This window comes from Stegodyphus dumicola, chromosome 8, assembly GCF_044657685.1.
Source record: "Stegodyphus dumicola isolate Sdum_Otavi_A_Nest chromosome 8, ASM4465768v1".
Taxonomy (NCBI): Eukaryota; Metazoa; Arthropoda; class Arachnida; order Araneae; family Eresidae; genus Stegodyphus; species Stegodyphus dumicola.
This window is the reverse complement of record NC_140775.1, coordinates 169,378,145-169,392,231: the sequence shown is the minus strand read 5'-3', so window position 1 is coordinate 169,392,231 and position 14,087 is coordinate 169,378,145. Positions and strand designations below refer to the sequence as shown.

General features: G+C 33.5%; 1 protein-coding gene across 1 annotated transcript in view; it reads right to left on the bottom strand.

Moving 5' to 3' along the window:
• Positions 1-14,087, bottom strand: part of LOC118194282 (synaptic vesicle glycoprotein 2C-like) — a 100,113-nt gene that overhangs the window by 32,967 nt on the left and 53,059 nt on the right. Inside the window, exons 6-7 of the mRNA XM_085822729.1 lie at positions 13,388-13,465; positions 10,242-10,337 (exon numbers count right to left, since the gene is read on the bottom strand). Of these exons, the coding sequence (XP_085678855.1) occupies positions 10,242-10,337; positions 13,388-13,465 (174 nt within the window). The remainder of the gene's footprint in view (positions 1-10,241; positions 10,338-13,387; positions 13,466-14,087) is intronic.

Genomic DNA, 14,087 nt, shown 5'->3' with positions numbered 1-14,087 from the left:
TAAATCATTACTTATCCACCATTGCACATGTTATAAAAATAGGTGACATAAATTTTCATTTTCAGAATATATTACTAAAGGTAGGTTAATGAGAGGAGCTTTTAAAGCTTGTCCGAAAGCTGACGTGAGGATAACACTTCCATGTGGCGTACGGTATTTTTCTGGTACAATGTCGGTCTTAACAACGGTTAATTGCGTGCCTGTATCTGCTACTGCACTAATTAATTTACCATCACATATAAGTTTAACGGTTGGCAAGTCATCTATTAATTCTTTAACCTCTTGATTCGCAGTAAAATATTTAGAAGAAATCTTTGCAGTTACGGCGTTAGAATTATTCTTAATTTCTTCTTTAGCAACCCTTTCCTTCTCTTCATGCAACAATATATTATGATACTTAGAATTACATTTTGAACATTTTAATTGAGAAGGGCAATTTTTTATTCTACAATTCCTTTCGAAACAAAGAAAGCACCGATTAGAAGCCCTTAAACTCTTTTTCCTTTCTTCCGGAGACATAACGCATTTTTCCGAAGCATGATTTTCGCTTTCGCAAAATAAGCAAGGGAAAGTTCGAACAACTGCAATTTTGCTTACATTAGGGGAATAGCTGGCGCCAAATTTGTTGGCGTTGAATGAATTCCGAGTGTGGAAGTTGTTTCGCTTTTCATTTGGTTGTGAATGCCTTCCAAGAGAATTAGCGTGACTCTTAGAATAAAATAAATTTAATGAAGTTCGTTCGCGACTTTCAATTTCCCGTTTTAGAAATTTCATGAGGTTGTCGACATTAAAAGTTTCCTCATCTGCGTTTTGACGAGCAAAATCAAGCGTTATATCCTGAGGTATGCATTTCATTAACAAAGGGTATAGTAACTTTCCATCCGATTCGGTCTTGACCCCTATCGAATTTAGTGACCTTACTTGTACGTTGCAGGTATCATATAATTCCCTCAAAGAATTAATGTCATTAGAACTTCGGACAGGCCGTAAATTTAAAAGTTTATGCATGTAAGAATTAATAAGGAGATCTTTTCGACCATACCTCTCTTTGAGAATTTTAAAAGCTTCGTCGTAGTTTTCTGGAGATAAAGAAAAGCCTTCTATGGTTTTTAAAGCTGCACCGCCTAACAGGCTAAGCAAGTAATTAAACTTATCTACTTTAGATAGTTTTTCGTTTTGATTTATTGCCGTGTCAAAAGAATTGTAAAATGTCTGCCACATTTCAGCATTTCCATAAAATTTATCAATCATAATCTTCGGCAATTTAACATTATAATCAGAACTTTTATCGACACCAGAAATAGATAAATTGTTATTATCATTAGAAGAACCATTAGAAACTAGCGAATTATTGCTATTTCTTTTTTCTTTCAATAATTTTGTGCCTCTAAAGCTCCATTTCGAAATTTTTTCTTCGTATTCCAAGGCACTTTCGATTTCGGTTTCAATGTCATTAACATCAGTCAAAGTTTTAATTTTTTCGTCTAACGCTCTCAAAGAAATAGCTTTTACTTTTAAACTTTCCAGTGATTCTTCAAGGTCTTCAAGGTTACCGGCTGCAATTAATGATTCAATAGCATTTGTTACTTTAGTAATGGCTGAACGAATAACTTTCCGTTCTTTCTTAGATTTCGTTAGCTCTTCAGCCATTTTTGTAACCTTGAATTCCACTTTACCACAAAATAAATTCAACAAATTTCTTACCTTTCTGAAGACTCACTTACGCATTTATCCGTGAACATTGCAGAATGACATATCCTCCTGTTCTGACACCACTGTCCTATCCTTCCTTTTCTTGGGCGTGTTGTTTCTGGATATGTATTTACTTCCTACCGTAGACGTATCGTATTGTGCGCGTTGCATAAAACAGTCATTTTAATGGCACAAAACTTCATTAACACACAAATAAAAATAATAAGTACAAACGATGAACACACAGGTATCACTTCGTTTCTTGCATCTAAGCTGATATACAACACATTTCCTTCGTTACTTCGCTACTACCTACTAACTACTCTTCTCTAGTAAGTCTCATGAGAGAGAGGCGTTGCAGGCTGTTCGGCTAAACTGCGCATGCGTGGTCATCACGTCATGACAGCCTTCTTCTCTAGTTTATTGCTTACCTGATGCGCATGCGCTACTCGTAAACATTCTGCCCTGTCCGAAACAGAGTGCCGACAGTATTTTCTGTTAGTATGAAACACTTATTTTTTCGAAATTCATTAGAGATATATTTCTCATTCAATTAATTCAATTCTCCCTTCGCGACAACGACGCAAAAATAATAAAAACTGAAAATATCTTCATTACAAATTGAAAGATATAGAAAAACATAAAACACCAAATACAGTTAAAAATTAAAAAAAAAATCTTACATTTAAAATTAGAGTTTCAGCGCAAAATCAGCAATTAGGCCAGCAGGTAAAAAATCAGATTTTTCGGTGAACAAAACTAAAAGTTTCCTTTTGGTTCCACTCGGCAAAAAGACACTGAAGGTGCATCACTATTATGTTAAGTTTCAAATGTTAAAAAATATGGCTGATATGGTAAGAAAAATTAGGCTTAGCCGCATTAAAACTACTTTTAAATTGTTGATATTTCTACAACTATCGCATGCAGATTAAAGGCATAAAAACCTTAACCAGAACATAACAACAACATAATTCATTCATTTATAAATAAAAAAAAATGCACAATTTACCAACGTATAAGAATAAAAACAACTATTGTACACCACATGACTTCCTTGTACGGAATATCTTCTCCCTCTCTCTCTCTCTCTATATATATAAAAGCGGCTGAAGTGTTTGTCGCCAATAGTTTATTGGTTGCTTGCGTAACTGTAAATTGTTTTATTTCCCGTGCAGTGCAGCGCGTGACGAATATTATGAGAAAGCTAAACCGGAAAAAATAAAAATACAAGAGCACGTGCATTTAACATTTAATAAATAAATTTAACATCTGTTTATCGCCGATAGTTTATTGGTTGCTTGAGTAACTGTAAATTGTTTTATTCCCCGTGCAGTGCAGCGCATGACAAATATTATGAGAAAGCTAAGCCGGAAAAATTAAAAATACAAGAACACGTGCATTTAACATTTAATAAATAAATTTAACATCTATATATAACGGAATTCGGAAATATGCAACCGCCAAAACCCGGAAACGATGAAAAAACAAATAAAATGAAATAAATAAATACCTTTATTATATAGCGGCTTAAGTGTCTGTTTGTAGCCGATAGTTTATGGGTTGCTTGCGTAACTGTACTAGCCAATGGGGTGAAGTTGCCACAGCACAGGGTTGCCGTTTCAATTGAGACGTAGACAATTTCCTGTAAAACTTGCCTTTGCTATGACCATCCATAAGTTTCAGGGCCAAACGCTTAAGAGTGTTGGCATTTTTTTATTTGAGCCTGCAGTTGGACACGGTCAATTTTATGTTGCCTGTTCAAGAGCTCGTGAAAAAACGGACGTAAAATTAAAAATAATGGATGGTCCTCTGCAAGGCGAGCTTAAAAATGATGGAAAGATCTACACAAGATATGTTGTGTATAAAGAGATCTTTGAAATGTGAATTAACATTTTATTATTTAAATCGCCTTTATTTATTGAGCTAGCATTGGCTCTTAGAAATGTACCGCCAGTGGTTTCCTTCATTGCACTTTAAGCAATTAAGCAAGTAGAAGGGGGAAACCCCGTGGGGCAGTAAGCAAAGGGGCGTCCTCATCGCCTGCTCTGGGGGAAAATTATACGCATGTTTTCCTGCATTTCATTTAAACTTATTTCCTGAAATTTCATTAGAGATATATTTCTCATTCAAATAATTTAGTTCTCAGTTCTCGACAAAACAAAAATATATAAAGAACGCAAAATATCTATTTTAAAAATTGAAAGATATAGGAAAAGATAAAACACCAAATACAGTTAAAACAATAAAAGAAAACAATTTTCACAATTAAAATTACAGTTTCTACGGTTACAGTTTCTTTTTAATTAAAATAACAGCAATTCGGCCAGTGGGCAAGAAGATAGATAATTCGGTGCACAAAACTGAAAGTTTACTTTTGTTGTCATTCAACAAAAGGACACTGAAGACATAGAAACTGACTTAATTTGTTGTAGACGTTATGCTGAATCAGTATATGGGATAATTTAATAACTTAAATCATAATTCCAGAATGGATTAAGCATGATTTAATTTGCAATAATAAAAGAAGACGTTACTTTACTACTGCGAAACTTAGTTTTTCTAGATTGGCAACAAATCCTCTATTCTGTTCAGTTTCAAATGTAAAGAAATATGGCAGCTATAGCAAAAAACTTAGGCTTAGCCGCACTTAAACAACATTTTAATTATTGATAATTCTACAATTATTGCATGTATGTTAACTAAATGCATAAAGACCTTAACGAGAAGTAAGAACCACATAATTCAATCATTTGTAAAGCCCGGAATACGTAATTTACCAGCATTAGAAGAATAAAAAAACTGAGTTCACCGAGCCGAGTAACAAAGTGGGTATATATATATATATATTTATGGGTTTATATATATACCAAAAGTATATATACATGGGTATATTTATGGGTTTATATATATACCAAAAGTATATATATATGGGTATATTTATGGGTTTATATATATACCAAAAGTATATATACATGGGTATATTTATGGGTTTATATATATACCAAAAGTATATATACATGGGTATATTTATGGGTTTATATATATACCAAAAGTATATATATATGGGTATATACTATATACATACTTTTGGTGCGACCGATTGCTACCAAAAAGGCAGGTGCATAACTACATATTATAGCAGTTCTATATTCAAACTTCCAACGTTCTGAGGCTACTCGTTTTTGAGTTATGGGAGATAAATGCATACATACTGTTGCGTGCGTACGGATTCGTTACGAAATGAATGCACAAGTCCGATGAAAAATGAAAAAAAAATTATTATTATCACAAGAAAAATGCTTAAATTTTCTCAAATTATAATGCAGTATTACAATATCTCACAGTAGTTACCTTTTAACTACTCAAATGTCCAATAGAACGTAATTCAAAACAGCTAAAGAATGCTAATCCGCGAATTCGCTACAATCAACAAGAGCAGTTTTCTAAACAACAACAAACTAAGCAATTATCACGAATTGAGATGTTTTCCTCCTTTTATAAGATTTTAAAATCACGCGCTAGAATTTTCCAGTACTTTCTCTAAATTAAAAAAGAGATATTTATTTATTTAATGCAGTCGCTCTTGTATTTTCAATTTTCCGGCTTAGCTTTCTTTTAATATTCGTCACGCGCTGCACTACGCGAGAAATAAAACCATTTAATTTATAATTGAACTAACATTAGCTTTTTAAATACCAAATTCGTAACAATACGTACGTACTTACGTACATAAGCCACGAAATGATCTCTTCTGAATCCATTTTAAATCAGTTTTATAATTCGATTATGCAAAAAAAAGTCCTTTATTCTGACCTTACATACAAATGTCACGCTAAATCATCGTTAAATTGCCTTCGATAGTGATGAAAATGGATATTTTCGTTGAAATATGGTACCCGGAAGTTTTCGTGATTACAATACTTCCTTTATTTCGTACAAGGAAGTAACAAGTAATTTTTGCTTCCTTGTCTGAAACTCAGCGTATGTTAATAAAGTAATTACATGAAATTGGGAGTGACATGTAATGAATGGAAAAAGTGATATTAAGAGGTGAGTGAAATTTAAATTTTGTTTATTTGCTTTTGAAACGTACATTCTATTTTATGTCATAAATATATCCCAAATGTTTCTTTCGTTTACGTAAATTATTATACATATTTCCATTGATTCCTATGATTTTTATGAACCATGGCTCGGTAATCATTTATATTGCTCTCAAGTGTTTGATAATTTCCTTATGAATACTGCTTAAATTCGAAATCGTTTAAAATTTTTGCTTAAATTTAGAATAAATTTTTATGCCTTTATTTGTCAGGATTTTTAAAACAGTTTTTATCAATCAATTAATCGGATCAGAGATTAATCGATACGCAATTTTAAAACGCTCATTCGATTGTAACAAAAGACAGAATCGTGAAAAGGAACTCTAGGAATAAACCCATCTAGTCCTCTAACAAAAACCGGAATCTAAAATCAAACAAAGCGAACGGAATAAAGGGAACATCACATGGAAAGTATCTCGGCAAAGCTATTTTCCTGAACAGTTGGCGGTAAATTTATATAACTCTTGAAAAGAAGGCATAAAAGTAAGGGGATAGAAACAAACTAAATATTTTAAATAAAAAAATAAAAATATAATTTGTAAAAAGTGAGAACAGAAAAGCATGAAATATAACATTGAAAAAAAAGTGTACATAACATCTGTCAGCATAATAAACAAAAATTTCGTTAAGCTCTTTTTTATCCTAATAAAGGTTTATTAATTTTTCCGAGAGCAGGAACTGTTTGTTACGTTTTTCCCAGGTCACGGTGAAATTTTCTAAGAAGTTGTGACAATAGCAATGTCACAAACGACTATAAAAAGGAGAAAGAAAATAAATCCAATCGAAACAATAAGTCGATTTTTATATAAGCGATAAGCGACGGAGGACGTGACCACTACCCCTTTAATAAGTTAATTAGCATAGTGCCACGCCCACCCTTATCTAGAGTTTGTGATTTTTATATAAGTAAACTACAAGCAGAGCTATGAAAATAATGTCTCCAATTTTCTACCTTTTGATAGAGGTTAAGAAAATGAGTTTAGTGCGAATGGCGTAAATATATGAGCCAATCTGCTAACATTTTAATCAAAATTAAACCACACGTATTTTAGTAGCATGTAAATTATAAGTGGCATCGATACCCGTTTAAAGCCACCATGCGCCAAGAGTTGCGAAGGAGAATACGCTGTACACAATGTACAATACAACTCTGATTATCCGAACTTCGAGTATCCGAACTTCGAGTATCCGAATTGCTGATTATCCGAACTTCGAGTATCCGAATTGCTGATTATCCGAACTTCGAGTATCCGAATTGCTGATTATCCGAACGTCGAGTCTCCGAATTGCTGATTATCCGAACTTCGAGTATCCGAAGTGCTGATTATCCGAACTTCGAGTATCCGAATTGCTGATTATCCGAATCGTTTTCAGAATTAGAAAAAAAATTAAGACGAAAACGTAGCGTTGGTCAATCAACAATTACATACATTAAAAGGAGCAAACCTAAACTTTTAAATTTCGTGGCACTGCTTGAAAACGAAGATGGAAGTTCTTCAAGAAGATCCATAAAGGCAGCAACAAACAAAAATTTATACTATGTCGTTTGAAAGTGGTTTTTTGCAGAAACGTTCTATGGGAAACCCTATTACGGGTCCCATTCCTTGTGAAAAGACTAAGATCTTAGCTCAGAAGTTTGGCTGGTCATCCTTTATAGCATGTAACGGCTGGCTAAGAAATTTTAAGTGCAGGCACGGTGTCCGTCAGACAGCTTTAACCGAGATGTTCAGATAGCAATGACTTTCAGCACTTGTAAGTACACTATATAACATGTACGCAAAAGTGTTGCCTTTTCATTTTAATTAATTAAAACTTCTTTTTCTTTAAAATAGTTTTTTCCTTCCATTTTCCACATACAGTACATACAGTAATTAACAAAATTGTACGTAGACCATTTCTTCGGAAAAAAATCCCGTTATCCAAATTTTTGATTATCCGAATGGGGTCCGATCCCAATTGATTCGGATAATTGCAGTGCTACTGTAATTTATAGTAATGAACAGATTGCCGATTTTAGAATAGCGAAACTTTAAGTTTTCTTATGTACATCTGAAAGCCATGCTAAATCTGATTACAGTTGTAATGCAGTGGCAAACTCAAACAAGACGAGGGAAAATTAGCCTATTCTTCAAACATTATGAGTTTAAGGCTAAAATACTGTACTAGTACGCATTCAGAGTATTATACGAAGGGGGTATATTATATTAAGAGTATATATCGTTACGTGAGGATGCTGGAGCAACTTTGTATGCAAAATTAATCAGTAAAGGTTGAAAAAAAGACAAAAATCTGAAAGGTTTCAGATTTTAAATTACGTCCAAAAGGGAGTATTTTTAACGTTTTGTGTGTTACCTTTATTTATTAAATATAATGAATGTTCTTTGCGCTTAAACCATAAAATTCATTTCAACAGCAATGTCGCAAAATAATTTTAAAATGAGCATATTTTTAGAATTTCCGATACACAGCTCCGCGCGCTGAAAATAACAAGGCTTTTTCCCCCTTCGAGTGTTGCCATTGCTCGCTTTGAAATCCTTGAGTTTGTTAATCAAAAATTTGTTAAAGGTTTACAAAATATGAAATAGATAATAAAACAAATTCCAAATTTCAAATTTGGGCTTTCACATGCCCATATTCGCAATAGGATTACATCATTCAAAATTAGATGGCTCTAGGTACCGTTGTTAAATTACAATACGAGAAACATACATACATTTATGCAGATAATTCATTATTTAATTTCTTCAAATATAATGCAGGACTCTAACATTTGGTGGCAACATTTGAAAAAGTGATACGCCGTTTATAGTGATTAGACGCAAAATCGCAAAACGAAAAGAATAGTCCTTCAGGGACAACGCCCCTTTGGACTAATAAAGGACATGTACTTTTGCAAACTGTCGCATATGGAAAGAGACTCGTTTCACGTAAATAATCTTCTTTCTTTTTTTCTTTCGCGCCGTTCAGAAATACCACTCATATTTGATTGTTCGGTATTCTTGCCATTAAGTGACGTACCTTATACGCTTCAATAAAACTATTGCTCGCAGTTGTTCAAACAGTTGCCGCATATGGAAGTTGCAGTTGTCGCATATGGAAGACAGCACGAGTCTTCCATGCCAAAGAAGTAATAAGTGATAAGTGACGGTGGACGTAGGCACTGTCCCTTTGCCGTAAAGATTAATCGGTACAGCACCACGTCCACCCTTATCTAAAGTTGGCTAGAGATTGCATATAGGTACATATAGAACATAATAATTATTCCTGTAATTACGCAAATGAACTTGGGAGAGCTTCCATGCAGGGCTAGTACATATGCACTACATGTGTGCAGAAGGCGGTTGCAACTAAATTACTTCAGTGCACGTATAAATAGTGTTGTGCATATACATATTTACATAATTATGACATTGCATGTCTTATATAGACACTATGCGATACGGCATTGACATTATATATGAGGTTTGAGATAATAGTGGTATTACATTACCATTATTGTCATTACATTTACGAATTACATTATGCAGATTCAACTCTGTAAATACATTGTCAGGAGCAACATTGCATATAGAACACATTTATAACGCTATATTTGCTCTTGCTTTTATGTGATTGAGCTTCAGGATGGCGTACAGACAGACCTGATATATAGACATTATAGGTGCTCAAGGCAGAGGTCCTGCTGTACCTGTGAGATTTTTGTACAGGCACATAGATACTTATTTATGACAGTGTTTGCATATAATGCGGTACTGTAGGTATTTTCTATATTATGTTACGTAATTCAATACAACATTGCATATGACTTTACATTACTATTCAGAAATGACGTTACACTTGCGTTACGTGGTATTACATTTACAGTTTGTGCAGCGTTCGGATTCAGCAGTGCTTTTATTATGTCCAACGTGACATTAGATTTTGATACATATTGAGCAATATAATTGCTCTGGCAGTTATGCAAATGAGGTTAGGATGTCGTAATACTGTTCCATGACGTTATCAAAACGTGACTCATGTCAGGCCGACGGTGAATTTTATGAAGAGTAATTCATAAAATAAATTGCGTACTGAAAACATTACATAGAACTTTAAGATTCTACATAAATTATAGAAACATTAATAAAAGCATATGCTGTGACAGTAACATGCATTAATTCCACATATCTCTTTCTAAATGCATCGGATGATAAAAACTACGATGCATTATTTTCGAATCTCCCTTAATATTTAATATTACATTAGATAAAACCAAAGTGCAAGAGTTTACCGAATTTTGAGTAGTAGTATATTATAACTTTCTGTTTAAATATTCTTGAAGTTAAATAAATGCGAAATTATGTAAAGCATGGAAGGAATAATTTGAACCTTAGCAGACAATAGGCACATCTAAAAGGAAAAGTTTTATTTACTAATATCTTAGAAAAAAGAACAAAAAAACTTTACCGTTTCGAAAGCTTCAAAGAAGTCGCTCAGACATCCACTAGGACCAGATAAACCAGAACTCGGAGATCTTCTAGAAGGAAGCTCCATTTCGCTGAGCTAAAACACATTAGAAAATGCAAAATTAATGAATTTTAACTGATTAAGAAGGACTTCAATTCAAGTTAAGGATTAGGATTAGGATTACTCAGTTATGGCAAAGCACACGAGGGCTATCTGCCTAAAGGGACGGATGCCTTCGTGGTGGACTTTTCAAGGGAAACTGGCTCGTATACACGTTACACATGGGGAAAACCACGAAAACGCCCATGCAGCCAGCCCGTTCGCGGGATTCGAACCTCAAATCGAACTATCAGTGTTCAGCGTCTTTACCGCTCGGCCGCTGGTGGGCTCAAGTTAAGAGGGCTCATACACCTTAAACCCCTTATGATCTTCGAATATGTGACTGTTGCAAGAATTGGGATGCTTTATTTATTTTAAAAGCGATTACTTCCAACTTTTTACAGCTGACTACATAATATAGCTGCTTTGGAAACTAGTAACCAGAAAGTTTGTGTTGCCACAAATATTTTTGTAATTTAACCCGCTTCGTGACAAAATATTTTGTCTTGTTTCCATTTTGCGCGCATGATATTTTAAAAATGGCTGATTATACATATTTGAAATTGGATAGAATTCTTTATATGGGCACTATCTTCTAACTGAACCAAAAATCTGATAAATATTTTAATATTAAGAAACTTTATGCACGAAAACGTTACAGACGTTTTTTAATAAAATACATTTTATAAACTCAACTCCGAATAAAATAAAAATTTAACATGGAATTCTTAGAATATTTGGTTCACAGTAGTTTTCAAATGTTATAAAAGCTATATATTAAATGTAAAATTAAATTATGCGACAGAATGTCTGTGCGCGCAAGGTGGAAACATGACAAAAACTTTTGTCACAATGCGGATTAAATTATAAAAATATTTGTGGCCAAAAAACATGGAGAAAATAATAGTTTCTGATTACTATTTCAGAAAGCAGCTATATTATGCAGTCAGATGTCAAAAGTTGGAAGTAATTGCTTTTAACATAAATAAGTAATTCTAATTCTTGCAACAGTCACTTATTCGAAGATCTTATGGGTTTTAAGGTGTATGAGTCTCCTTAAGGGAAATTGAAAACAGCATTTCTTAAGCCAAGCGGCCTTACGAAGAATTCTTTTTAAAATTAAAATAAACTTTGGTTGTTTAAAAAGATTTTTTTAATACAGTTTAGAAAATAATTTTTAAATTTTTTTTCGGGGGGGGCTGGGATGGGGTGGAGGCTTGTTTTAGACTCAGTATCTGTATACAAATATTTTTCAAGTACCTCTCTTTTATTCAAGAGCAAAGATGTACTTCCTCTTCACTTAGTGTTTCCATAAGACTGAATAACTTTGATACGCTTGTCTGAAATTGCTGAGCTAGGTTGCAGGTAGAAAATAAAAATGTGTTTTGCAATTTCAGTTCTTGATGGCAGCCGAAGACGGAGTTTTGAACTACTGAACAAATAGTTTTAATTTGGCTTTGCTTCCGTTACTAATTCATAATTTTTCCGTACTTGTCAGAAATGGAATTCTTAATGCTGATTGCTTCAGTCTAAGTCAGCTCGAGAAAACGAAGGATTTAGACTCCAGGTTATATAGTTTTGGAAAATGCTTAAATGTGAAGGTGAGATGGCTAGGGGTCTGTTTTATTGAAAACTATTCTGAAAATAAGTTTGTTAAAAGTGAAATCACTGTCTTTTTTTTAAAGTTATTTACAGTGTCTGCTCCAGTAGAAAAGCTTTCATGCTAGAGACGAACTTAGTAATTCTTTAACTGCCTCTTTTGCTACTTCTTCGCTAGCTAATTTTAGCGCCCTCCGATGTTTTATTTGACATTCCTCTTATGCTAATAGGCATGCGGTAATTAGAGTAAGAGACTAATTCCTTTTACACTAATAAGCGTATCTCGGGATCTGCCGAAATAACATTCTTTTGCAGTATTTGTCTGTTAGGAAAACTTCAAATCCTGCAAAAAATTAACTGTAAATATTGCTTCACTGCTAGAAATGGGAACTTGCAAAGAAACAACATTTACAAACATTATCAGGAAATGTCGGTGAGGAATGCTAAAATTTTACGGTTTACGGTGCTCTGTACGGTTTAAAGAACTTGAATGAATATATGGTATCAAACAATAAAAATTACTAGGCCAGAAAAAAATGGAAGGAAATAGGCATGGGTGAAAAGGCCAATAGCAAATGAGTACCCAAAAACATAGGTAAGCGCATTCACTCAAAATTATCGTTTGCCAGATAAATATAGTGCTACTATCGTCAGATCTGTGTCAGGGCATAAACAAAAGCCTATTATATAAAAATATCCTTCAGTAAACTATCCAGCGCATATGTTTTATCCTAATATAAACTCTTTTTGTATTGCTATGCAAAAAGATATTATTGTTTTAAGGAATAAATGAAATGAAATAGCATTAACATATTATCAAAGAAGGTATAAAATCACTAATATTGGTAATGTGGCAATCTAAAAAATACATACATAGATCTTAGACTGGCAGTGTCAATATTAAACGCACCCAGCTAGTGATGAAATACATTATAATAACGTAATATGTTGTTGACAGAGATGAATCAACTTTTCATATTATTTTTTTTTTTTTGGAAAAAACAGGGAAATAATGGTCAAATTATGTCATTAAACATTAAACAGTGATCAAAAGTTGACTTTGTACTCAAAAATTACAAACGAAAAGCGAGTTAAATTCTTTAATATGATTCTTCTTCCCTCCCTCAATCTTTCATCAAGTTTATAACATCTATGCAATATGTCGTATGGGCTAACAAAGTCTAAAATATACAATCAAGTTTTGATATTTGTATGCCACAAATAATAAAAATAACAATCCTTATCGTGAAGCAATCTAAACAAAGAAGAGCTAAATCAGCTATAAATCTAAAACATTTCAGACACGTGTAATATTTATATATGAAAATAATGATGCCTTCCGAATAATGTATTCATTTAATTTATAAGTATACTGATAATTAACAAACATTTTCAAATTCAATTCATATTGTCTTAAAACAGGTGGTATTATGGAAACTGTACTTTACCTGATATTCGTCAGACTGTTTATGATTGATACGAAACACCTTCTGATACACATACATTGCTTCAACATCTCGTCCACACTACATGAAGAAAATAATTTTTGTTTTAATTAAAACTTGAAAATAAAGTATATATAGCATAAAGTTTAAAAACTAAATACATCTTAACTAATAAAATAAATTACAGCTTTTATATTTCCGCAATCGTTACTAACTTTCGGACACAAATTTCTTCATAAATTGTCCATTAAATGAGCACAAGATTAAAAAAATAAGTGTCAGTTGCCAGTGCTGCTAACTGTGATCAACCGCATTTACTGTAACATAATAAATTTCTGACTAAATTTGCAGTGTTATTCTCCCGCGTTTCTAGCGTGCCTTCGTGGTGCAGTGGTTCTGCACGCTGGGGCGGTATTCCAGAGGTCCGTGGTTCGATTCCCGGCGGAGGCGATTGCTAATTTTTCATCTCTCTTGCTTCCAAAAAATTCCTAATGTCTCTACAATGGCGCCCGAACTAAAAGGGTGTTGGATCGGATTTCTCCACACCCAGGATTTGGCGACTAGGTCCCCTAAAACCCTAATCGCCCTTTAAAAAGGGAAACATATAAGGCTTACCTAGCGTGCCTTCGTGGTGTAATGGTTCTGCACGCTGGGCAGGTATTCCAGAGGTCCGTGGTTCGATTCCCGGAGAAGGCAGTTGCTA